At 43.9% G+C, this 27,091-nt stretch overlaps 1 protein-coding gene across 1 annotated transcript in view; it reads right to left on the minus strand.

Annotated features, from left to right (window-relative positions):
* Positions 1-11,546: 11,546 nt before the first annotated feature.
* LOC102977728 (dehydrogenase/reductase SDR family member 2, mitochondrial) overlaps positions 11,547-27,091 on the minus strand; it is a 192,562-nt gene continuing 177,017 nt past the window's right edge. Inside the window, exons 3-8 of the mRNA XM_024134448.1 lie at positions 24,199-24,300; positions 22,973-23,043; positions 12,870-12,915; positions 12,401-12,535; positions 11,993-12,048; positions 11,547-11,697 (exon numbers count right to left, since the gene is read on the minus strand). Of these exons, the coding sequence (XP_023990216.1) occupies positions 11,547-11,697; positions 11,993-12,048; positions 12,401-12,535; positions 12,870-12,915; positions 22,973-23,043; positions 24,199-24,300 (561 nt within the window). The remainder of the gene's footprint in view (positions 11,698-11,992; positions 12,049-12,400; positions 12,536-12,869; positions 12,916-22,972; positions 23,044-24,198; positions 24,301-27,091) is intronic.

Here is a 27,091-nt window from a genome sequence, read left to right on the forward strand (position 1 = left end):
GGGGTTCCCAGCTCACCCACACTTTTGACCAACAGGCTACAAATCCAGGAGGTTCCCATGGCCCCCTCAGTTTTGTTAGTTCTCTGGAATGACTCATGGAACTCAGGAAAGCACTATCTGATTACAATTTTATTATAAAGGATACGGATCAGGACCAGCCAAATGAAAGACACATGGGGCAAGGTCTGGGAGGCCCCCGAACGTAGAGTTTCCCTGCCGTCTCCAGGGGAATCAGGACAGGTCACCCTCCTGGTACATTGATGTGTTCACCAACCAGGACGCTCCCCTGAGCTTCAGTGTTCAGCTTTGATTGGGGCTTCATTACATAGATATGACTGATTAAATCGTTGACCAGGGGACTGAATGCTGTCGCCAGTCCTACTCCCCGCCAGGGGAGTAGGGCTGGGCTGGTCGCACATCATTTAAAGACCTAACCTTCTAATCAGGTGGTTGGTCTTTCAGGTGACCAGCCCCCATCCTGGAGACCCCCTGAGTCATTTAGGAGACCCCCTGATTATCTTACTAATATAAACTCAGGTATGGTCCAGGGGTTCAGGAATAACAATATCACTTGGGGAATTCCAAGGGTTTTAGAAGCTCTGTGCCAGGAACCTGGGACAAAGACCAGACGAATTCTTCATTATACCATAGCATGGGAATATAGGTAAGGTGAGCATGTTTTGACATAATGAACTTTAAATGTCATATAGGGGGTTCTGATACATTTCCCAAAATGGAACCAGAATGATCTTTTCAAGCCAATATCTAGTCATGTCAGCCCCTGCTTGAAACACTTCAGGGGCCTCTTAATGATCTTAGAATAAAGAGTAAAATCCTTAACCAGGTCTCTGAGGTCCTGTGTGCTCTGGCCCCTGTCCCCATGGCCAGCCTCGGCTACCACACCCCTCTCCCTTGCTCTTAGGACCTGGCATTTTAGTTTCTTGAATGTAGATTGATTGTTAGGTCTAATCATTCTGCTGGAAAGTTATAGGAAACAGACACAGAGAATTAAGTAAATTTTACCTGAGCACACACAGCTAGTTAGCAAAACAGTGGAATTAGAATACCAAACTCCTGACCTCATATTTAATGGTCCTTTCTAGTCTACCCCTGAATTGGCTCACATTTGTGAGCAAATGAGTAGAAAATTGTGTTGACGATCTTTCTACCTAACAAAGTGTGTGGAACCACAGCAAACATTTTCCTATTAGTTTCGCCTCGTTAGATTCTTGGACTGCAGGAATGGGAAGAAGCAATTAATAGCAATAAACTCAAACTAAACTGTCTGAAGGGGACAGTTTTCTTAACTGTCCCCTTCAGAGGTTCTGAGCAAAGAGACAAAAACCCAGCTCACCCGAGAGCTCCAATTAGAGGGAACTTGACTGCATACCCAGATGTTAAAATTGCTGCCAATCACCCCAAGTTTCCTCTTCAGTGTCCACTTTGTGAAAAGTGGCTGGTGAATTCATCCATAACAGACACTGTTAGGTTCATACCTTCAGTTTTTATTAAAATCAATGCGAAAAAGACCTCGGTTTACCCACCTGAGATAAGAAAGGGTTCTAAAACTATCTTTCTATGAATGACTTGTTTATGGACACCCAAAAGGTTTCATAAAAGATGAAATACAGATATAATTTAGGGAAGATGGGAGATGAAGTTTAGGGTTTTATGAGATTAAAAAAAGGATGCAGAGAAAGTTTCCAGCTTTTCTAGTAGATCAGACGGATGACAGGTCTCGATCATCTTGATCTATCACCAGCAGTCCTCATGTTGAAATGAATAAAATAGAAATGATTAACCCAAAAATAGGCAGGTCATCTGACCAAGAGGAAGAATAACCATCTGCCGAGAGGACCTGTCCTACTAAATCTTCTGCATCTCCTCTAAGGTTTAAAGACTTTTGTCTTTCTCATCAAGCTTCTCCGGTGTCCTTGCTCAAGCCTTCCTGCCATAGACACCTGCTTCCTTATTCCACATTTACACAAATCCACCAGTACCGTGTTTCATGACTTAGAAGAGTTTTTCCCATTTTTTTTTTCTTTTCTTTTCTTTATTCTTCTTTTTTTGTGTGTGTGCATTACGTGGGCCTCTCACTGTTGTGGCCTCTCCCGTCGCGGAGCACAGGATCCAGACGCGCAGGCTCAGCGGCCAGGGCTCACGGGCCCAGCCGCTCCATGGCATGTGGGATCTTCCCGGACCGGGACACGAGCCCGTGTCCCCTGCATCAGCAGGCGGACTCTCAACCACTGTGCCACCAGGGAAGCCCCTCCTTGTTTGTTTTTAAAGCCCAAGTTCATAACTCCTTCAAAATAAATCTCAAAACCGAGTAGACCAATTATAATCAAAATTCTGGTGCATAGCTTTGCACATCACAAACCACTGCCTTCCCCAGGTGTGCTTCTGAATCATTATATATTGTTTTCTCAATCTGTTCATGTCATTAATAGAGGCAGATGGAAAAGCAGCTTAGCTCTTTGTCCTTTTCCTCTGTTGGCTCCTGCATTAGTTGTCTTCTTTTTGCCCCTTCAGACCCACTTTCCACCCATCCACTGCCAGCCAGGGAGGCTGGCGCATATGGACATTATCAACATACTCTGATGCCTCCAGCTTCTGGTTGGGATCGGCTGGTGGAAAACATCAGCAGGACATGGAGATGGAGGGCTCAGAGGAAGGTGCAGGTATTTACTATACCGGTTTGTGCCCTTCCAGTTCAAGAGGGATACCTGCATCCCACTTCGCATGGGTGGCCCTTTTCTTGTAGCCACTCTCTGGGTGCCCCAGAGCTCCCTTTCTGAGACTCTTCAAGCCAGAGGTGGTATCCATTGCAGTATCCATTGTTGGATACTGCAAAATTCAAAAATTCCAAATTCAAATCCAAAAATTCTTCCAAACCGGGAGTTCTCCAGTGTATGATCTCCTCCCAAAGGGAGAGTCACACACGAAAAAGACAAATACAAGACTTGAATGTAGACTAGAGATAGCTAGTTGTTGAACCTTGGGTGTCTCTAGCAACGCCTTTAGGGCCTACAGGGTGGTTCTTAGTCTGTAAAGTGAGTGGGATAGGCCACATTTACAAAGTACTTTCCTCTATAGAAGGAGAAGGGGAGAAAGTCCTATTTGTCCCTGCTTGCTGCCCTGATGGGCAGGGTTTCCTGCACGTGGGACAGAGCCTGGGGTCTCCGGCTGTCTCTCCTACGCAAAGGATCAGGTAAGTGAGATGCGGGGGGCCTGGAGAGATGGGAGTGTTGTGCTTGTGTGGACACAGCTGAAGTTCCTTCCCTCGCCTGAAGGGGTCAGCAAAGGCCCAGGAAGGGTAGACACATCTTGCCTCCCAGGAGAGAGAAAATTCCTGATAGGCCATCAGTTCCCAAGGGATAGGCCCTAACTAGCCACTGTGTGATTTCTCTGCTTGGGTGTGGACCGATCCTCCCACAGGGCTCCCCTAACTGCATGCAGATGCTGGCACTGGCCCTAGCTGTTGAAGAATGGGCATCTACGTGGGATACAGGAACGGGAGTGGGCCCAAGGGCCCAGACTGAGGGGGGCCACGAGGGTGTAGAATCCCCCAGCTCAGCCCTCTTGGACACTTTCCCTGGGTTATCTGTGCCCCATCCAAAGCCTGTAATCAAGCCATCAAAACTAATAGGATGATTTCCACATTAAATGAAATAGTGGATGAAGAATGGGGATGGAGGAAACCGACTAATGGTTCTAATGTTTTTTCCCAACCTTTCACTTCTCAGTAAAGTGCAGTCATCTGACTCCTTGTTTGTGTGCTAAGAAAATGATGACTCCTCTGAGAAGCTCTTAGCAATAATCATTTTCTTGCTTGTTCCCTTATGTCTATTGGGTGGGTTCAGGCAGGAGAAACCATGGCAGAGACGGACAGTAAGTCACAGTCTGCCCCTTAGGGGAGCTTCTGGATTCCCACCAGTTTCACTGCTTGCCATATGTGTAATAGTCAAGAATATTTATTTTTTAATTACAAGAGTATGAAAAGAATACACTTTTTTTTTTGGTCACGCCGTGCAGCTTGTGGGATCTCGGTTCCCCAACCAGGGATCAAACCAGGGCCCATGGCAGTGAAATCGTGGACTCCTAAGCACTGGACTGCTAGGAAGTTCCCCAAGAATACACTCTTATTAAAAAAGAGAGGGGGGCTTCCCTGGTAGTGCAGTGGTTGAGAGTCCGCCTGCCAATGCAGAGGATGTGGGCTCGTGCCCCGGTCCGGCACATTTTGATGGGAGGAGTGGCATGCCCTCGCAGGGTGAGATAGGGAAAAGATAACTTCAGTAGATGCTTCCATTAAAAAACGAGAGAGGGCTTCCCTGGTGGCGCAGTGGTTGAGAGGTCCGCCTGCCGATGCAGGGGACGCGGGTTCGTGCCCCGGTCCGGGAAGATCCCACATGCCGCGGAGCGGCTGGACCCGTGAGCCCTGGCCGCTGAGCCTGCGCGTCTGGATCCTGTGCTCCGCGACGGGAGAGGCCACAACAGTGAGAGGGCTGTGTACTGCAATAAATAAATAAATAAACAGAGGGAAAACAAAAAACTTCTTTTTACTTGACTCCTCTAGTCTATTCCCTTCCTCAGAAGTATATATCATTGTTGATTTGGGAAATTTCCTTCTGTATATATGTTGTCGTTCAAAAATACATCCACAATTATTTGATACTATTCTTCAAAAGTTGAAGACTAATCCCCCACACCTTAAGTGTAGGAGGTACTTAGTGACTTGCTTTCAAAGCATAGAGTGAGGCAGAAGTGGTGGTTTGTGGTGTCTGAGATTAGGGCTGTAATGGTGTTGAGTCTTTCTCCTCTTTCTTGCTCTCTGGGACCACCTGCTCTGGGGGGAAGCCAGCTGCCATGTTGCGAGGATACTCAAGTAGCCCTAAGGAGCGGCCCATGTGGTGGGGAACTGAGGCCTCCTGCCAACAGCCATGTGACTGAGCCATAAAGAAATTATTATATTAGGTTCTGCCTCTGGTGGGGGCACAGGTTCTCTTGAGTCAGGGTTCCCTCTTCTTGGGAATGAGCGGAGGACAGAGCACATAATCGCCAGGGACATTTTTCTGTTGACAAGGATACCTGAGGGTTTATACAACAGGTATATTTAGCTCCAGAGCTTGGGTTATGTGGTGGTTGCTTATATTTGCTGCCCGAATTACCCTTCAGGATTAGAAGATTTATTATCTCAGCTGCTGGGAGAAAGCCCTCAACAGACAACCCCTTTAGGGATTTCTTTAGCTGAAGAGCACCCTTCTTCCAGCAGCCCACATCCAGTGATCGATGAATGAGTGGAATGGAGCCCAGCCCTCTCACCCCAGCTCAGGAGAGCTCTGAAGGGTCATCCCATCTTCAGAGCTCCCCGCAGGACTGACTGAGACGTTCCCTTGAGACTGCATTCAGCTAGACTTCATCCTTTGCCCAACCCTGCTTCCCTCTCCTCCTAAAAAACCTACTACATGTTAATCTCCATCTCAGAGTCTGCTTCCTGGGAAACCCAAGCAAGGATAGTGGGTACCCAGGAGTGGTCTAAGAAAACAGATGATGAGACGGGGTTTTAGAGCTGGATTACTGGCCACCCAACTGGCATCACTGTTAGGAGTGGTTGCCTTTCAGGAATGAAATCGGCAAGTTTTTTTTAAAGAAAAATGTATATCTTTCTGTAATATTTGACTTATCATATCCATGTATCATATTGCTTTCATTTATAAATGGTTAATTGCAAATGTCTGAGATGTGGTATTATAAGCCATTTAAATTTTATTCTTTACATTTTTTGTTTTAAAAATGATTGAATGCTATTTAAGAATATCGAGAAATCAGGAAAAGAAGTGGGGAGAGGGTTAATATTTTGTTCCTGCCTTTGGGGCTTCAAATCATATATCAATTAAATTCTAAAACTTCAGACAATGCAGCCTGGTAAAGAATCCATTTGTGTGTCTTCACCTGGCAACTTCTCCAGCCACCACTCACCACCTCAGCCTTCCCAGTAAGAGGAGACACCTCCTGGTGGGTTATGTGTGGGTATAAAAGGGGTGCGTGTGTATGTGTGTGTTGAGTGGTGTGGAGGGGTAATGCCCTCTCCCCTGGGTTACACCCAGTCAAAGGGCACCACGTAGTGGCTGACACAGCCTTCCCATGTTACCACTCAGAGCAGCCCTGAGCCCTTCTAGTGGGGCATAAACCTGATTTGGGGCTGACAGGGTCAGGGCAGGTCCTGGCATCAGTGAGTCCTCTTTCCACCGCGACGGCCTCCTTCTCTCCCTCCACGATTCTCTCTCAGGGGCTACACCAGGGGTCCTGCCAGCTGGTCTTGGTCAGGGAAACCCCAGCTCCTCAGAGATACTGTAGGAAACTTGGCTGTCAAAGGGACTCAGCTTCCTTCCTCTCAGGGGTCCTGCTTCCGTGTAAATGTGTGGGAGCAGAGAGATATGTCTGGGTTTGTTTGGATGCCTGAGAGCATCCAAGAACCACGTACAATACCATATTCCAGTGGGTATATCAGAGGAGGCTGATGGGACCCCATTTGCCTACAGAGTCTGAATCCAGGCCCTCATTCAGGTTAATATCCTTTTACTGTTATAACAATAATTCACAAAGGGAGGAATCACTCCGTTGTTAAATCCTGTTACATTCCTGGTAACCAGGGTTAGATTCGCCAGGAAATTACTAGGGTTGGTCAGTGCCCTCAGGTTACCTCTCTCTTTGTCTCCCTGGGAATGTGATGCCTTCCGGGAGAGTGTCAATTCCTCAGAGGCCCTGGGGGAAGGTTAATGATTGTGCATCTCCAGCATTTTGGCTCAGACACAGGAAACATAACTGGACAGTGTGTGGGGCTGGGGAAAGGAAGAGTTCTTCCTTCTAAGTTTTATGCCAGCACTTCATGACTCTGCAGCTGTCTGTGGAACCCCTCCTCCTGCTGTGGGATCAGCTGTCCTCTTTCTGTTTTAGGATTAGTGTGGCCACTGGTTTCTCTTCACATCTGATTTGGAGATGCTAAGGGTGTGCCTCTAATCCAAGCCCTCTCAATTATCCCTAATGATTCAACAGAAATTTATCCCGTAGCCCTATGTGATGGCCAAATGACCCCACACTGCCTTAGGCTTAGAAAGTTTATATGCCATTGGTAAACAACATCACTGCAGTGAAAAAATTAGGCAGGTGTCCAGGGGTGGAGAAGGGCATCCAAGAATCTGCTTATAGCTTCCATTCCTTCAGGGCAGGAAGCCACAGGATAGCTAGGATGGAGCTAGGAAGGATCAGGGCAAGCTCTAAATAGGAGGAATAAAGAAATCTACATGTACTTAACTCATATCCTGGATGGCCTCTGGAAATAGGCTCCCAGGTCTAGTGCCCTGGTGGATAGCTGTCCACTGTAGTATTATGGCATCTGAGTCTCTGCATGTGCTTCTCACCTAAAGCTGTTCTTTCTCCTGAAGTTGGTGGCAGGTGGTACCACCTGGGAAGTCAACTGGGGAGGCCATAGCCCTTGTGAGTAGGAGGGATTCTGCCAGAAGGAGCAGTCATGGCCATCCTAGTGACTGTCACCAGGGAGATGAGAGGCCATTAGGAGACTCCTGTCCCCAACTAAGACCTGCCTAGGGAGTCCAATTCCTTCCTTTTTCTGGGCTTCAAGGAGTCTATGTTCGAGGTCACTACTAGTGGTGGGGAAAAGTGGCTGCCTGACCCTCCTCCTCCACACTTGCTTATGGTAAGCTAGGCTATGTTAGATAATAAGCAATCCCCAAATCTCAGTGGCTTAACCCAGCAAGAATTTCTTGCTTGTGTCACAGTCCAAGGCAGGGTCTGTGGCACTCCTGGGCAGCTTTTCTTCAAGTAGAAACTCAGGAAGTCTGGCTGTTTCTATCTGGCAACTCCATCATTTCAGAATCCTTCACTTCCAACCATACAAACTGGAGAGAGAGGGTGAGCCAAGGTTCTTGTGGGACATTTTAGGGGACAGGCACAGGCAGAAATTATGACATAGCTTCAATATAGTTGTCAGGGAGGCTGAAGCTGCAGCCTTTCCACATCTGCGGGAGAGGAAATGGGATGGTCAGTACCACACCAGTCCCTGTTATATTCATGCAGAGGCTTCAGTCCCCGTGGTTATTGCAACTACTAACAGTTTTCAGAGGACCTTGCAGATCTCTCTCTCCATTACAGTGTATGCATTCTTGATTTTTTAAACCTTAATGGCCACCTGTGTACCGACGGCACATCAACATTCGAGACCTAAGGCACAGCGTGGTACCATGGCCACCATATTAGTAGTTGTTTCATGTTTGTTTAGCTGAATGAATGGAGAAGGGTAAGGACGTCTGAGTAGCCATCTCTGAATCAGATTTGAAGAAAAGCCAGATTCAGAGGTCAGGCTGAGCCAAAGGCAAGAAGAGATCACCACTTCTGCCTGCAGATGGAAATGGCTCCAGAAATCCTAATCCTCTGGAATTCTGCTGTGGCACAGAGAGGCCAGAGTATATGCAGAACTGTGCTTAGTGGCAGACACAGAGGATTCTGGTTTAAAGGTAGTAACTCTTACCTCCCTGGCCTTGCACACAGGCCTGGTTATGATTCCCTGTGCTTGAGCCAACCTTGGGTTAATTCTCTTAGCCCTCAACCTCCTTTTTGATTTGTTTTGCCCATGTGTGTGTTGGCCTGGACTTGCTCCTCTGGATTGACTGATACAGAAGATCCTTGCTGGTCTTTGTCCTCAGTGTGAGGGCGGGTCCCTGAAGCCTGAGCTAGGCTGGGCCTGGCCAATGTGAACCTGGCTCTGGCAGGTGCTGAGTTGTAAACCTATTAGTGGCTGCCTGAATTATCAACACATTTGATCTGCCTTCTCTTCTTCTGTACTAGGATATTACTATTACTAGCAATAAGGAGCTTTACCAATAAATGTAAAGGGCCAGGATTTAATGGTGTCCTGCTTACCTCTCTGTGGCATGGGCTTTGGTCCTGTGTATTTTCACATGCTTTACTGACGTATAATTGACAAATAAAATTGTATATATTTAAAGTATAAACATGACGACTTGATATACATATACATTGTGAAGTGATTACCACTGTAGAGTTTATTAACACATCATCACCTCACATGACTGCATCTTGGAGGATAACCTCTGAGTACTTGGAATATTCTTCCTGATAAGAGTCTTTCTGCATGCCTGAGGTTTTGGATACACTGTGTTAGTTTGACCTCTGGTGGGTTGGAGGCTGCGTAGCTAAGATCAGTCATGTGAGTGTTTTATGACTGACTCCCAATAAAAACTCTGGACACCAAGGCTTGGGTGAGCTTCCCTAGTTGACAACACTTTGCACATATTCAATATTGATTCTAGAATTAAGCATGACCCCATATGACTGCACTGAGAGGGGACACCTTGAAGCTTATACCTGGTTGCTCTTGGACTTCATCCCATGTGCCTTTTCCCTTTGCTGATTTTAATCTGTACCCTTCCACTGTAATAAACTATAACCATAAGTATAACAGCTTTTCTGAGTCCTGTGAATCTTTTTAGTAAATCATTGAGCCTGAGGATGGTCTTGGGGACCCTCAACACAGTGTGATACCTTTTTCCTGCCTTTACTTTCAACCTTCTTTGTATACCTCAGATTTTATTTTTAAAGTCTCATATGTGTTTATATGGTTGGATTCCTTCTTTCCTTCTTTATCCAGTTTGATAATCTTTTTCTTTTAAGTAGAGCATTCAGTCCATTTACACTCACATATATATTTGGGTTTATATCCATCCTCTTATTTTGTATTTTCCACTTATCCTATGTGTTTGCTATTTCTTTTTCTCTTTTTAAAAATATTTATTTGTATTGATTTATTATTTATTTATTTGTTTTGGCTGTGCCAGGTCTTAGTTGCAGTACGCAGGATCTTTGTTGAGGTATGTGGACTCTTAGTTGCGGCATGCAGACTCTTAGTTGCGGCACATGAACTCCTCTTAGTTGTGGCATGCATGTGAGACCTAGTTCCGCGACCAGGGATCAAAACTGGGCCCCCTGCACTGGGAGTGTGGAGTCTTACTCACTGGACCACCAGGGAAGTCCCCTTTTTGTCTTCTTTCTTGATTTCTTTTGGATTGATTTTTTAAATCGTTTTATTTTTCTTTGTTTATTTGTAGCTCTATATCTTTTGTTTCACTTAGTGGTTACTGTAGAAATTACAACACATTAGCTTAACTGTCAAAATCTAAGATTAATAACTTGACCGTCCTCCTAGTCCAGTTGGACATCTTGTTTATCCTTCCATAACCACTTTCCCCCCTTTCCTTCTCTGCTCTGTGCTCTAGGAGACTGACCTGTACAGGCTGATCAACAGGCTCCCTCTGGCCTCTGGTTGGATATTTATTCCCCCAACTCTGTCTCTGCTAGGTCACAGTGTGTGGGCTGGGACTCTTTACCTAAGTCCAGGGCTCCTGTCCATTGGCCTACTCCTTACAGCTACCCTTTTCAGTCCCTGCATCTGCTCCTTCCTTTTTTCCTTTGGGCCTAGAAGAAGTGCTGGGCCCCCCCTGCCCCACCCAACCATTGGTTTCCTTAAACCCTGACCACACCTTTGTAAATGGCACTTTTATTAAACGTTCTCAAATCACTCAGTTTAAGAGTTTGTCTGTTTCTTGCTAGGATCTTGACTGATACATAAATATGAAAACCTAAAATACTCTCTCTTTACTCCCTTCCAACTTATATGTCATTTTATTTGTTATTTTTCAAATTATGAAGTCTTTTATTTGTATTACAATGACTCAAAGCCAAAGTCCTACTCACACCTATTATATTTTTAACATATAATTGAGAAACATGATATATGTACAAAAAAGTATGTAAAATATAAGCGTAGAGCTTAATGAAGTATTATAAAAACCAATGCCTATGTAACTGTGTACCAGGTCAAGAAACAGAAGTGGGGAAAGTGAGACCCTGGAGGGAAAATAGTCAACATTAATGTACAAATTATCACTGTAACAGGGCCTCATTCTTGCCTGGCACTCTCTGAAAATCCAGGTGGGGAGGCTGGCATTGATCCATCAACTCCCATCCTCTATTGGTGAGGGTGACCTCTGCTGGTATTAACTCCTCTGTACTTCTGGCTTGTTATCTGTGTACAACCAAGCAATCTCCTATTGTGCTAGGGATGTACAGGTACTTGAGGAACTGTCAGTGTGCCAGGAACTGCCCATAGCTGCAAATGGGCTCAGGCCATACCTCTTCTAGATTCCCTTCACCCTTGGTCAGCATGTCCTCTGTTCTAGGCTGCTCACCTAATGGGGTGGCCCAGACTTCATCCCTGAGAATGCTGATCTCCCGGTAACTATGCTCTTGTTAGGCCATGGTTCCTAATAACCAAGGTGGGAAAGGGGTGAAGAAAAATAAAAATACTTAATGACAGTTTTATATTGTAAACTTTCTTTTCTTTACTAGTCTACACTCTGGTGATTCTGAACTCAAAGTGTGTATATTGAGCACAGGCTCGTCATTAATAGAGGTTTTCCAACACGGTGGCCCAGAACCACATGGGGCCTTCACATCAAGAGGCAAGCCTGAGCTCTGAGCTCATACCCCTCAGAGGTGGGGGAGAAGCTGGGCACCATGATGTACTTGCCAGTGATGTAGCTGGCATCTGAAGAGCACAGGAAGGACACCAGTTCTGCACAGTCCTCAGGCCACCCCACTCTGCACAGAAAGAAGAGGTGGGGCTGAGAGTGGTGACACCTCCCCATGAGCTCTGGGTTCCTGTGGGATGCTGTGAAGTCAAGACCCTCATGGGGATGAGTGGAGGGCTGCAAATGGAGATATATGGGCTCTGCAGGGACTTATACTCATCGCAGGGCTAGGCGTGTGATCAGATCTCAGAAAGAGGAATGGGTAACAGCCTGCAGAGTGATGGCATGTGATCTTTTATCCATCACAAAACTTCTAAGGTCACCTTAATCCAGATCCGGATGGATACTGCCTCATCACAACATACCTCTGTATTCCATGGAATCTTTCCAAACAGTTCCACAGAGTTGGGTCCTCGAAGAGCTAAAGCAAAGAACAATAATAGGTCATTGTTACTCAGACAGATGCAGTTACATTGGGAGCCACACCATGCACGTGCCCTTGTGGAAGCTTGACCCGGCTCAGAGTTAAGGCAGGTGGGGGAACATTCCCTGCCCCTCCCTTAAAGAATCAAAACCCTAAAATTGAAACCCATTCTCCTGTATGGTGGGCAGAAGCTGCCAAGTCTCAAAGCTGTGGACCAGAATCTAGGTGTGTTGGGCTTGAGGACAGAACTCCACATTTATAAGCATGGGTCTCTTTGGCTAAGGTCTTGCCTGGGGAAGACAGCAATGGGACAGTGTGGGAGGGTCCAGGAGCTGCCTTTGGTCCTCACCATTTGACTGCAGTCTGTGTTGATGATTCCTGGCACCAGGCAGTTCACACAGATGTTCTTTGGTGCCAGCTCCACTGCCAGGGTCTGGGTGAGTCCCAGCAGGGCCAGTTTACTGACACTGTAGGCTCTTATTTTCTGTGGGCAGAAAGGGAAATAGATAAATAGCCTAGAACTGAGAATAAGGGAATGTCACTTGGATCTCCTGGGTTCTGCCTGGGAGCTCATCCCAATAGCACCTCCAGATCATCAAGTCTGGGAGACTATGCCTGAAAAAGAGGGTAAGAGGCTCCCACTAAGTGCATTTATGTAAAAGGCAAGATCTGTGACACCCAATGATGTCATGTCTGCATGTGGGGGGTCCTGAGGAGCAATTGTCAAACCTTGGATATTTCTATGCACCCAATCTTCCAGATGAAATGAGAGCAAGTTTCCTCTTGGCTCACCTAGAGCCACAGACAGTCATACTTACGGCAAGTGGAATATAGGCTGCCACTGAGGAGACCAGGACCACTGAACTTTGCCTGGGAAGAGAAAGATCGGGTGGCATGTGAGCTGAAGACACTTGTGTGTGACTGAGAATGGAGACTATATGGATGAGGGGGAGGACTGTGAGTGTGAGAGAGGTTGCTGGTGCAGGTATATCTCTCCTTTTCCTTTTAGGTCTTCAGTGATGTTTCTCAAGTTGTATTGCCAGTAAAGACATCTCATCTGTGTTTGGATTTTGTTTTTGGAGGAAAAAATTTGACTATAGATCACATTTATCTAATGGTAATATCATGTAATATAATAGGTATATAATTTTAAAGAATTTGTCCACTTCATTGCAATTCCAGTTTAGGTTTGGAATAAAGATCTCTCTTTGTCACTATCATTCTCTTAGTGCCTTTTTATTGTCTTCCGGATCCATATGATGTCTGTTGTTTTTATTCCTGATACTTGCTTTTTGTGCCTTACCTCTTTTTTCTTGATTAGACACACCATAAACTTGTCAAAATCATTTGTCTTTTTAAAAAATAAACTTTTGGGGACTTCCCTTGTGGTGCAGTAGTTAAGAATCTGCCTGCCAATGCAGGGGACACAGGTTTGATCCCTGGTCCGGGAAGATCGCACATGCCATGGAGCAACTAAGCCATGTGCCACAACTACTGGGCCTGTGCTCTAGAGCCTGCGAGCCACAACTACTGAGCCCGTGTGCCACAGCTACTGAAGCCTGCTCACCTAGAGCCCGTGTTCCGCAACAAGAGAAGCCAGCACAATGAGAAGCCCATGCACTGCAACGAAGAGTAGCCCCTGCTCACCACAACTAGAGAAAGCCCATGCGCAGCAACGAGGACCCAACACAGCCAAAAAAGATAAACTTTTGGTGTTATTAATCCCTATGTTATATTTTGTTTTCTTTTCCATTAATTTGTGCTCTTTATTATTTCCTTTCTTCTTTTTTTTTCTTTTTTCTTTATTTTTTCCTTCGTTTTTTTTGTGTGTGTTTCCTTTTCCCCCCCCCGTACATTCCAGTTTTGGTTTTTGTTTAACATTGACAATATAATACTCTGCTAACCACTATCATTTACAACTCAGAGAGATATATTTACTTCAATGTCTGTAAAGAGGGATCTAAAATCTGTATTTTAAGCACAGCAGTTGAGCTGAGTACATTTTATATAATGTACTGAGGTTTATCTGTCCTAGTTCAAACAACTTCTTTTTCTTTTTCTAAGTTTTTTAAAAATTAATTAATTAATTATATTTATTTATTTTTGGCTATGTTGTGTCTTTGTTGCTGAGCACGGGCTTTCTCTAGTTGAGGCGAGCAAGGGCTACTCTTTGTTGCGGTGTGCGGGCTTCTCATTGCGGTGGCTTCTCTTGTTGCGCAGCACGGGCTCTAGGTGCATGGGCTTCAGTAGTTGTGGCACGTGGGCTCAGTAGTTGTGGCTCATGGACTCTAGAGTGCAGGCTCAGTAGTTGTGGTGCACGGGCTTAGTTGATCCGCGGCATGTGGGATCTTCCCGGAAAAGGGATTGAACCCGTGTCCCCTGCATTGGAAGGTGGATTCTTAACCACTGTGCCACCAGGGAAGCCCAAACAACTTTTTGATTCCTAGTTTTTTCTAGAATTATACCTTTGCTAGAAGTACAAACTCAACAGTCAACAGAAATGAAAAACTTAATAAAACATATCATAGTTGTCTAAAGTAATCACATTTCCCCCTTGTCATATGGTACTTTTTAGGTTGGCCAAACTATTCAGTGTAAACTGATAGCTTACTTTGAATGAACACAGTTTGAAATACTTTCCCTTTATAAAACATTTTTTTTGCCATCATGACAAACAAAATAGCCTCACATGTTATGAACATAAGGAATATCTTAAATAATTTCACTGTAGTGCTAAAATTTGACAATCTTAAATCCCTTAAGAGAAGACCAGTGTCTCTGGCCTGTCCTATCCTATATAAAATGGTCACGAATTTGACCATTTGGGGTTTAGTTAGCTATTATTATTCCATTGTCTTAAGATGGATGCTTAGCACACTAATTTTCTTTTGTAAATAAACATTTAAGATTATCAACTTCCTAAGAACAGCTTTAATAGTTTATGTATACAAGAGCAATTTCATTGGGCTCAGTAGGAGACGGCTCACAAAGCCTGATTGGATTGGTCCAGGAAAGAATTTGGGGTAGGGGAAAGGAGTCAGGAATTGAACACTGACAACTTTTGAGAAGTTTTTCCTAAAAGGGAAGGAGAAAGGGGGTCACTTCTGCAACGGCAGTGTGCAGAGCTTTGCATAAGCTCTCTCCAGGGAAATAACGATGAATGGTGAAAACTATTCTTAAAAAAACAAACTGGGAATTGTCCTAAAGGCATATAGAGAATGATGAGACCTTCATTCAAGAAAAATCTACTGTCTTGGTAAGAACTCCATGAACCCAATGAAACTGCTCTGGTCAAGGTTGCCTGTGCCTTCCACATGGCTAAGTTCAACAGCCCAATCCCATTTTCATCTTACTTGGCCTGTCAGCAGTATTTGACCCAGCTGATCTCACCTTGAAGGGCTTTCTTTGCTTTTGGGACACTACACTGTCCTGCTTCCTAGTTCCTGGTAGTTTTCTTCCTACCTCATTTATTTCTCCTTCTCAGTCTCCTTTTCTGCTGCCTCAGAACCACTCCTTTGACCTCTTGTCCTTTTTATCTACGCTCACGTCCTTGATGATCTCATCCAATCTCATGGTTTTCAGTAATCATCCATTTGTTGATGGTTTTCAAATTTGTATCTCTAGGCCAGGCCTCTTTTCCAGACACATACTCATAACATACTGCTTACTTGACATCTCCACATAGTTGCCCAATAGGCTTCTCAGACTATTTATCTACAAAACAGCTCCTGATCTTTCCCTCCAGATCTGTTCCTTCCAGTCTTCCCCATCATTGCAGTTGCTCAGAAACCATGGCGTGTTGTTGAGATTTTTCTCACTCTGTGTCTAAACTGTCAACAAATCCTTTTGACTCTACCTTCAAAATTTATTCAAAATCTGATTTCTCCCAGTCTCCACTGATGCTCCAAGTCACTATTGTCTCTTGCTTAGATTATGTTGAGAGCTGCCTAAGTGGTCTTCCTGTTTCTACCTTGCCCCCCTTAGGCTGACTCTGAACAAAGCAGTCAGAGGAATCCAGCTACCTCTTTGACTTCATCTCCTGTTGCTGCCTCCCTTGCTCCAGTCATACTGGCTTTTTCACTGTTTCTTGAATATACAAAGCACATATTGGCCTCAGGGTTTTTGTATTTGCTGTATCTTCTGCCTGGAACACCCTTTCCTAAATTTATCCCCATGGCTCACGGCTCACTCCCTCATCAGGACCTCTGTCAAATGTATCTTTCCCTCTGGCCTGAAATTCTGCAATATGAGAATCATCTTCATGGACTTTATAGGAATTTCTTTTCAAAATCAAATATACTTGGGGGACTTCCCTGGTGGTCCAGTGGTTAAGACTCGGTGCTCCCAATGCAGGGGGCCCGGGTTCGATTCCTGGTCAGGGAACTAGATCCTGAATGCTACAAATAAAGATCCCGCACTTGGCAGCTAAAAGCTCCGGTATGCGGCAGCGAAGATCCCACATGCAACAATGAAGATCCTGAGTGCCGCAACTAAGACCCAGTGTAGCCAAATAAATAAATAAATATTTTAAAGAAACTATTAAAAATCAAATATATTTGGGAGGGATAACACTGAATCAATATTAGACATAATACCCTAGCATTAAGAATTTACCATATTGCTTTTTCTTGCAGATAGCTAGCTGAGAGCAGAGTAAGAATAGAAATTTGGTAAATTTTGAATGATGCTCTTACCCAGTGAGGATTAAGTGTGAAAAGCATGAATGGAGGACCCTGGGCAGACAGTGAAAAAGGTACATGGGGAATAAGGGAGGTCACTGGGTTAGAGGAAGTCTCAGAAAAGGAAGATGGAGAGAAGATGGATGTGGAAGACACACAGTCCCTTCTAAGACTTTCTACACCACCACTTTAGCATAGGGAGTATAAACAGCATATTAGAAGTATAGATGCTCCAAAATCCTTTGAAGCAAACAAGATATAACTAAGAAATGGATTAAAATGTATCAAAAGTACCTGAAATTGGCTCCACAAACTGTGGAGGGCAAGTGTCAGTTCTACTTATTTTGCTACTGTGTAAGCCTCCCAGTTCTAGATTCTGCCATATATATGTCTCTTGTTTGGCCGGTTCTAATTTGTATTCTTTCATTATAATAAAACTATAATCATAAAAATAGTTTATACATATTTTCATTATAATTCAGTTCTAGATATTTTCTAATTTCAATTATAATTACCAAACATATGAAGTTTTAAAAAGTAACTTTGTTATTGATTTCTAGTTTAATTGCATTGAAGTCAGAGAAACTAGTATTTTTTATTCAATAACTTGAAGTTTGTTGAGGCTTCTTTTATGGCCAGCATTATCAAATCTTGTAAATATTCTCTCTGTGCTTGAAAAGAATGTATATTCTACAGTTGTTGGTACATTTTCTATGTGCATTCATTAGGTCAAGTCTGTTAATCGTGTTATTTTAATCCTGTTTATTCTACTGATATTTTTGGGGGTATGGGCCCACTTGCTCTAATTAACTACTGAGAGAGAGGTAACACTATCTATCCCACTCTGTGGATTTTTCTTCTTTTCTTTGTACTTCTGTAAAATTTTGCTTTATATGTTTGGAAGCTGTCAGAGTATATATAGCAATTAAAATTTTTATATATACTTAGTGAATTGATCCTTTCAACATTATGAAACAACCATTTCTATCTTTATCAATGATCGAATATCTCTTTCATCTCATATTACTATAGTGATACCAGCTTTCCTTTGATTGAAATTTACTTACCTTTCATTTTTGTCATTCTTTTCTTTCAACCTTCAGTAATGTTTTAAAAATATATTTCTCTTGAACAGAGCATATAATTTGATTAAGAATTCTAGCTCAGGGGCTTCCCTGGTGGCGCAGTGGTTGAGAGTCTGCCTGCCGATGCAGGGGACACGGGTTTGTGCCCCGGTCCGGGAGGATCCCACATGCTGCGGAGCGGCTGGGCCTGTGGGCCATGGCTGTTGAGCCTGCGCGTCCGGAGCCTGTGCTCCACAACGGGAGAGGCCACAACAGTGAGAGGCCCGTGTACTGCAAAAAAAAAAAAAAAAAAGAATTTTAGCTCGGCTACCTTCATATTTTAACTATAATTACTGATATACTGGAATTAATATCTAACATCAAATTTTGTGTTTTATTTTTTATTTCCCAGTTCTTTGTTTTCTTTCCTTTTCCTTCTTGTTTTCTTTTGGATTATTTTTCCTCTTTCCATTTCCCTCCTCTACTAGTTTGAAAATATACTGTGTACTCTTGCCATTCTTGTAGCTGTTATCCTAGAAAGTCAAACAGGCCTGTTGACCTTATTAGAGTTTAAAGGTAATACCCTTTCTCTCTCAAAGAACATGAAAATCTTACAACACCTTGACTCCATTTCCATTCTCCTGATTTGAGTATTATTTTCTTTGTATATTTTTATAAAACATCATTATTGCTTTTTATAGTAAATGGTTATATTTGTTCATATGTTACTATATTCTGTGCTTTTCATTCTTATTTTCATCTTAGATTTTCCATATGGGCTCTCATTTTCATTTCTGCCTGCAGTACATCATAGACTTTCTTTTCATAAAGGTCTTCTGAAAGTGAACTCTGTTTTTGTATGCCTGAAAATGTTATTACTTTGCCCTAGTTTTTGAAATATATTTGTAGGTATAGAATTCTAGGTTGATGGCTATTTTTTTCAGCATATAGAAGATCTCATTTCATTCTTTCTGATTTCTTTTGTTACCAATGAAAAGGTAGTCTAACTACAGTACCTCTGTTCCTTTTGAAGGTAATCTCTCTTTTCTTTTGGGGTGCCTTTTAAGATCTTTTCTTTTTCATTTGTGTTCTGAAATGGCTCATGATAATTCTCAGACTCATTGTGATTTAAATGTAGAATTAAAAAATATATTTATTTTGCTTGACACTTACTTCTTGGATATGTGAGTTGGTAATTTTCATTAGATCTAGAATTTCTCAGATATCATCTCTTCAATTATTGTCTCTTCTACTTTTATTTTCTGTCTCTTATCATTGTGAGTATTACTTAGATGTTAGTGTAAATTTCTTTCTTTCTCCTCCATGTCTCTTAACATATTTATCATATTTTCCATCTTTTTGTATTTTTGTTTTACATTCTAGAATAATTTCCTTAGTTCCATCTTTCAGTTCACTGATTCTCTCTTTGGATGTGTCATATTTGTTCTTAAGTCCATCCATTGCATTTAAATTTGAATAATTATATTTAAAATTTCTAACATTCTTTTTCTCTACATTTCAAGTTTGCCTGGTCATTCTTTATAGTTCCTTTGTTCTCTTAACCCATTTCCTAGCTTATCTTTTATTTCTTGAAAAAAAAAGTACATTTAATTATTTTATAATCTGTGTCAGATCATTCCAGTATTTAAAGAACTTGGGAGTCTGTTTCTGTTGTCTGTTGTTTATGCTAATTTTTGCTTCTTGCTCTCTGTTTTAATTATTATTTTGAATGTGAGCTGATCTTACCTTAACATTTTATTTTTAAGAACTGTGTAAGGTCTGTGATTAAGGTAAGTTCATTTAAAGAAGTTTTTCTTTTGCCTCTGTTAAGCACCTGGGGCCAATATTCATCTGGGATAACTTTAAATTAAATTTTTTTTTGGCTGCGTTGGGTCTTCATTGCTGTGCACGGGCTTTCTCTAGTTGTGATGAGAGGGGGCTACTCTTCATTGTGGTGCACAGGCTTTTCGTTGTGGTGGCTTCTCTTGTTGCAGAGCACGGGCTCTAGGCACACGGGCTTCAGTAGTTGTAGTACATGGGCTCAGTAGTTGTGGCTCACGGGCTCTAGAGCACAGGCCCAGTAGTTGTGGTGCACAGGCTTAGTTGCTTCGCGGCATGTGGAATCTTCCTGGACCAGGGATCAAACCTGTGTCCCCTGCATTGGCAGGTGGATTCTTAACCACTGAGCCACGAGGGAAGTCCCTAAATTAAATTTTTGACTTTTTTTTTTTATTGCTTGTTTGTTTGTGTGTATGAGGTGTGTGTGTGTGTGTGTGTGTGTGTGTGTGTGTGTGTGTGTGTGTGTGTGTTGAGTCATCTCGGTAGCAGGAATTTAAATTAAAAATCTGCATGAGGGCATAACTTGGGGTCCAAATCCTTAGCCATGTTTTTCTTTTCCCCTCTATTGGTTTCTAACTTTGCAAAAGCTAATTTTCCTTGTAGTCTTCCAGGGGTCTATTTCTAGTTCATATTTTAATTGAGGGGTAGTCATTTGGGGTCCCAGCTTCATGACTGGAGTGTCCCCTACTGGACTTTCTTCCTTGGGCAGGCCTTTTTTTTGTTTCCTATATCCTGGGAGGCCATGGAAACAGAAGCTAAAGGGTTTGGCATTTGTCAAAGAGGATTTGGAAAATACCCACAAGGCAAAAGCTGACTGCAGGGCTCAGCTTACTTCTCAAGGCTCCTATTTTCACTTAGTGTTTTGGTTTAAGACTGTTTAACTTTCTTGCTTGTGTTTAAGATGATACATTAAAACTTTTTTACCTTTGATTTTTAAATTATTTACCTCTGCTACATTGTGTCCTTGTGGTTTCTCCCTCTTTCTGGCTGTTTATACTGGCTCCCATAACCAAGGTCCTTTTTCTCTTCATACTTAAAATTTAGAAGGATGGATGAAATATGCTCAAGATTATTAAAATACATGATCACATGACTTCTTGCTAAAAAAAGTCAGAGCCTCCTCCCTGCCTACTGCATAATATCTAGACACCCAGTATTAATACTCTCCTTGTTTCATGCTGTCTGACCACTTCTTTCTATTTCCCAGTGGTTTTTCAGGTTGCTCTTTGAAACTTCTCTAAGCTTCCCATTATTTTTTCAATTGTTTCCATTTATTCTATAAATATATAAATATTTTTTCCATTTATTCTATAAATATATTCCATTTATATCTACTTGTCAAAATCCTAACTACCCTTCACAACCCAATTTAAATAGAGCTTCCTTCATGAACTCCTGCCTTGTCCACAAGGCTGGAGAAAGTAATCTTTTACTTGCTCAGATCCTGTAACTAGTAAGAATAGTAGTGATAATAATATTAATAATGTTTATTATAAATATTAAGACCAATTTAATTACTATTAAATTATATTTATGGTACTTATAATCTATACTGTAATTAATATTCATTTGAAAATCATGTTTATTATTTATTATAGAAAATATACATAACTATACATAGTCTCTACTATGTATACTTTGCTTGGTAATTGACATTTTATCATGTCAATTCATCTTCACAACCAAGTATCATTATTTCCACTTAATAGATGAGGAAATGAAGGCCCAGAGAGTTTAATCACCAAGAATGTGTAGCTAGTGATGGAGCAAGGATCTGATTAGGTCTCTCTGATACCAAAGACCATGCTGTCTTCAACACACTAGTAGTTTTTAAACAATTTTGTGAAGCCAGTTCTGCAGAGGTACTCAGGACTACCAACAACCAACAGGGGATTAGGCAGAGGTCAAATGGGTAGGTACCAGGCCTCTGATCCATTACACCCTGGGCATCTCTGCTTTCATCTGTTTTAGAGATTGGGTTCTTGTGGAGGGTATTCTTTGATAAAAGGGTTCTGTTGTGAAAAACAGTTTGAAAACCATTGTATTGGGTTAAATCACATACATTACTGGTATCTGGCCATTTTTGTATGTAAAAATGGCATTTAAAAAGTATGACTCAATCTAATACCACAGCCATCATGCCTGTGTTAGGCGTGGGAGAGGCCTTGGAAGTCATGACTCGTTAGAAGTCCTGGTTGTATATCACAGGTGGCCACACAGGTCCAGAGGAGACACCTAGCCTATACCAGGCACTCAGAATGTGCTTGCTGAGTTCAGTGGCTGCTCCAGAATTTCAATATGGAAGAAGCTGAAGGGAAGTAATCCAGATGGAAGAGGGGTCTTAAGGCTTCATCTACAAAGCACTGTACTGAGACTGAAAAAAACCTCAATTGACCATTTTAAAGAGGGAGTGAGGGCAAAGCTGAAGGAGATAACCGGGCAGCTCTGACCTTCAGAGGAGACATGGCTTAGCAGGGAGAGAGGCCTGAGGAGTTGGGATACGCCCAGAGGGGTCTATTTTGGAACAGAAATGAGACTGGCCCAACTTGGAGGACTGATTTTGGGTGAATAGAGCACTTTGAGGAAAAGCTGTATTCCTAGGGTGCTCAGACATTGAAAAGCTTCTAATGATTGGGCTGGCAATTCAATGAGGGAAAAGTGCTCCCTGGAGCACAGCCAGATTGCTCCTGCCCCAGGAAAAATGCTGGGTTCCTGGAGAATATCTGGGAAGACCCCACTCCCTGAGACCAGGGGGAAATCAGAACAAGAGAAACAGCCCAAGCCCGTCCCACAGGAGAGGAGGAGCTGGGCAGGCTTTGGCAACTACCACAGGCTGTGGGAGACAGGGAAGCAGGAATTGCCCTGCAGGGGCTGGGGAAGCAGGGGGAGGGGAGGGCGAATGTCAGAGCTGGGAAGAGGGAGGGACCAGACTTGAGAGGGACTGAGAAACATGACAGCTCTTGTTACGGGCTCTGGGGTGTCTCAGGGTCACCATCCTCAGGGCTCTCATGCCCTGAGCGGCTGCGGCCCAAGAGAGACCACTTCCGGTTCCCCGATTCCGGACTCTGGGCCCTTCTGTTTGTGGATCCCTGTTCTGCTTCCAGATTCCCTGGGCCTCTAGATTTGAGAGACTGACACTAGCAGACGGAACTCTCTTTTGTTTGCTTAGCTGCCCCAGAGTCTGAAAGTCACACTCTCACTTTTCTTGTTTTACTTGCTCAGCCATGCCTGCTTCCCAGTGGGAAGGTCTAACTCAACAACTGGCCCCTCTCACTCGAGCTCCCCGGCTCTGTATTTGACACCAAATGACTCCCTCCCTACCCGCTTCCCTGCCCTCACCCCCTCTTCTGCATGTGGGGCAGCAGCTGGCTCAGCAGCAGGGTGGAGGACTTCACATTCACGTCCAGGATATGAAATCAGAGCAAATGAAGGGTGGGGGAGGGGAGACAGCCAGTCCAGTGTGCGTTTTCACCATGTTAGCAGATATATCACATTAGAAAGTGGGTGTGATGGCCTCTGACATGAGAAGTGGAGAGAATCCTGGCTTTCTTTGACACGCGTGGCGGGGAGGCACCCTGAAGATGCAGGAATTTGGGGATCAGGTTGAGGACTCTGCAGACAGAAGACCCCAGAGTCTGCAGGATGTCTCCCCATGTCTCCAAGGGCACCAGTCAGAAAAGAATGTTTCATCTGGGGCTGAGGAGGCATCAATCAGTGTGGGGAAGGCAGGCGTTATGGGCTGAATTATATACTCCCCAAATTTATATGTTGAAGTCCTAACCCCCAGGACCTCAGAATGTGACCTTATTTGGAAATAGGGTCATTGCAGATGTAGTTCAGATGGAGTCATCCTGGAGTAGGATGGGCCCTAATCCAATATGAATGCTATCCTTATAAAAAGGGGAAACTTGGAGACACACACACACACACACACACACACACACACACACAGAGAACGGCATGTGAAGATGGAGGCAGAGATTGGGGTGACGCTTCTATAAGATGGGAATGCCAAAGATTGCCAGCAAACCACCAGAAGCTAGGGGAGAGGCAAGGAACAGAATCCCCCTCATAGCCCTGAGAAGGAATTGACCCTGCTGATGCCTTGATCTTGAACTTCTGACCTCCAGAACTGTGAGACAATAAATTTCCGTTGTTCAAGCTACCTGGTTTGTGGATTTGTTAACTGCAGTAACACAGCTGGATTTCAGGGTTAGAGCCTTGGGCATTAAGCAACTCTGGCAAGGAAGGGAGTCATTCCCTTCTCTGTGCCCCACATTTATTGTGATTATTTAATTCTATGTTGGACACTCCCTGAAGACTGGGAGCTCCTGGACGGTGGGGACCACAGCTGCAATGTAGATACTCTTACCTCCAACTCACAGATGGGGGACTGAGGCTCAGAGTGCAGGCATCTGGCCTTGCTCTCTGCTGGTGAGTCTGTGAGCGGAGGGTGGATGCATGGGAGCTGAAGACCAGCTCTGGGCATGGAAGCCGAGGTGGAGAGTCGCACAGAAGGCGAGGAGGACGTCCAACCCGCCCCACCCGGCTTCCCCAGACCTCACCTTGTCCCAGACCTGCTCACTGCTCCACACGGTACTTTCCGTCAAAGGATTGACCCCTGGCACGCACACCAGGAAGTCAACACCCCTGCAGTGTTCCAGGACCTGTGGGGAGAAGGGGATATTAGAGGACAAGGGTCAGGGAGTGAAAGGAGGTTTCTGCTGCAGTGGGAGGTGATTCCTGTTTGCTCTCCCCGGGGCTGTGCCAGGTCAGACCCAGGAGAAGACCACACCAAATGAGGATGGAGAGCCATCTCTTTTAGGAACCAGGCACTGAGCTTCAGGACAGGAAGGGGTGGAGTTACACCCCAGGTACCCTTTCATGTCCTCCTCCTAGTCCCAGACACTCCTCATGGGCACTGCTTCCTGAAGTTTCACTGTCAGCTCTCCTTTTCCCCAAGAACACTAGCTCTGACCGTACAGTCAGGGTTCCCTTCTCTACAATATTCCGAACCCCTTCATATCCCTTCTCAGGATCTTCCAGGAGGCCTGGCCAACCTCTCACACTGCAGCTGGTGGTTGTAACCAGACTCTTCTCCGCCACCAGCATGCTGCCTACCCCACACCTCCCCAGATCCTGTCCATATGCACTGCCCCCTACCCCCCAGCATCTCCTCTTCCTGCCCAGATCTGTTGGAGACTGTGGGCCTCCTGGGCAGGGGCTGAATGACACATAGTTGACTTGATCGTGTCATGGTGCCTCTTCCCTAGTACTGGTTATAAGCAACAGCATCCCCGTGGCCCCGTCTGTACCTCCTTGAATGCCTCTCACCGTGGCTACCAGCCGCTCCCGGTCCTCACCCTTCCACACATGGCACATCGACGTGCCATCTCCCTGGCTGGGCTAGAACTGGGGCGGTCCGGGCATCATCCCAGGAAGCTCAGCCTAGAGCCTGCTCTTCTAGCCCTTCTAATGGTTTTCTGAACACAGACTTTCCCATAAGAAATTTTTTCTGTTTAAACTAACTGGAGTGGTTTCTGCTGCCTAGAATCAAATCCTGACATATGCACACATAGATTCAAAAATTATTTATTGGGCTTCCCTGGTGGCGCAGTGGATGGGAGTCTGCCTGCCGGTGCGGGGGATGCGGGTTCGTGCCCCGGTCCGGGAGGATCCCACGTGCCGTGGAGCGGCTGGGCCCGTGAGCCATGGCCGCTGGGCCTGCGCGTCCGGAGCCTGTGCTCCGCAATGGGAGAGGCCACAACAGTGGGAGGCCCGCGTAACGCAAAAAAAAAAAAAAAAAAAAAATATTTATTCATTGAGACCCCTAGGATAATAAATATTTACTTCACAGTCTTGCTGTGAAGGTGAGTACCAAGCAAGTTAAGGTGTGAAAGGGCTTTGTAAACTGTAAAGTGCCTAAAATATAAGCAGTTCTGTAGCTTCTTACAAGGGGTGATGTGTGTTTCATCATTCTATCCCTTCCCTTGAAAGACCTCTGGCCTCCAGCCTCTGGAGGCACCTCACCCCTGCTTGCAATGCCCTGCCCGGGCTGCTTTTCATCCCCCAGCCTCTTCCAGACTTCTTTGTTTTCAGTGCATTAAAGGAATCCTTTCTGACCCCCCAAAGCTGACTTACTGTCTCCTCCATGTGACCTAGTGGCCCCTGTGCTTATTCCCCTTCTAGCATTTATCTCACTAACTCTAAGTGACTGTGTTGCATTTATCACTTTTAACAGGGTGCCCACCACCTAGTAATTGCTTAATAGATATTTGTTAAAGGAATGAAAGATATGAATGAATTGCGATTTGGCTGCAGTGAAATAGTGATGTTGTAGGGGTCCCACTAGACCCATGAGTTAAATTCCTTAGCCACACTCTTCCCCTCTGCTGTCCAGTTGTGTCAGTTCAGCTCTGGTCTGGAAACATTTACTTTCAAGTAGCCATTCTTGGTTTGTAAGTGCTCAGGCTTTGAATGGCATCAGGACTTGTGTACACACACAGTGAACTTGTGTTTTCATGATGTTTAGGATTCTGACCCTCTGCTCAAATCTCCACAAATCTATAGCTATGAACCGATTTACATAAAACCAATTCCCTTATTTAAGCACTTAAACTTTAGTAAATCTTAGGCAAATGTCAAAGCAGAGAATGCTTTCAAAGCAAATATACACAAATTCATAATCTTTTTTCTCAGAAACTTAGCTCCTATGGTTCCTATTCATTCATTATGGTTCCTTACCTCCCCTTCAGCCAAGGATTCAAAATAGAAGGGTTTCCTTGTCCTCCTACTTAACTTTTTGTCAGTGTCATTCCTGGCAGTTTATTCTTAAATCTCTGGGGCTTCATCTTGTCCAAGGACAGAATCACTTTCTCACCTTTCCCCAAACCATTTCTCAGTCTTTTTGACAAGGAAGAATCTGTTTGGGGGAAGCAAAAGGCTAAGCATTTCTTTTTTTCTCTCTCTCTCTGCTTCTCTGCTCCCATCACGTCTTTATTTTGGAAAAAAGATACAGAATCTAGGAGTATACTAGTTTCTTCATTCTTTCAACAAACATTTAATGGGAACCTACTATGTACTGGGCACACAGAATATAAAGATGACTCTATCATAGTGTTAGTTTTGGTACTCAAAGCTCTCATATTCTGAACTGGGCCTGCAGACAAAAAATGGTTATTATCCATTGTGTTAGGAGATAAGTATGATTAACACAGTTTTATGGGGGCAAAAGGGAAGGAGGGTACCTCACCTCACCTTGGGGTCAGAGTGGTTAGATAAAATATCCTGGGGAAGACAATACCTGAGTGGACTCAGGAAAAGGAGCTTCTATTATTGTTATTATTATTATTTTTAACTTCTTTATTGGAGTAAAATTGCTTTACAACGTTGTGTTAGTTTCTGCTGTATAACAAAGTGAATCAGTTATATGTAAACATATATCCCCATATCCCCTCC

This window comes from Physeter macrocephalus, chromosome 11, assembly GCF_002837175.3.
Source record: "Physeter macrocephalus isolate SW-GA chromosome 11, ASM283717v5, whole genome shotgun sequence".
Taxonomy (NCBI): domain Eukaryota; kingdom Metazoa; phylum Chordata; class Mammalia; order Artiodactyla; family Physeteridae; genus Physeter; species Physeter macrocephalus.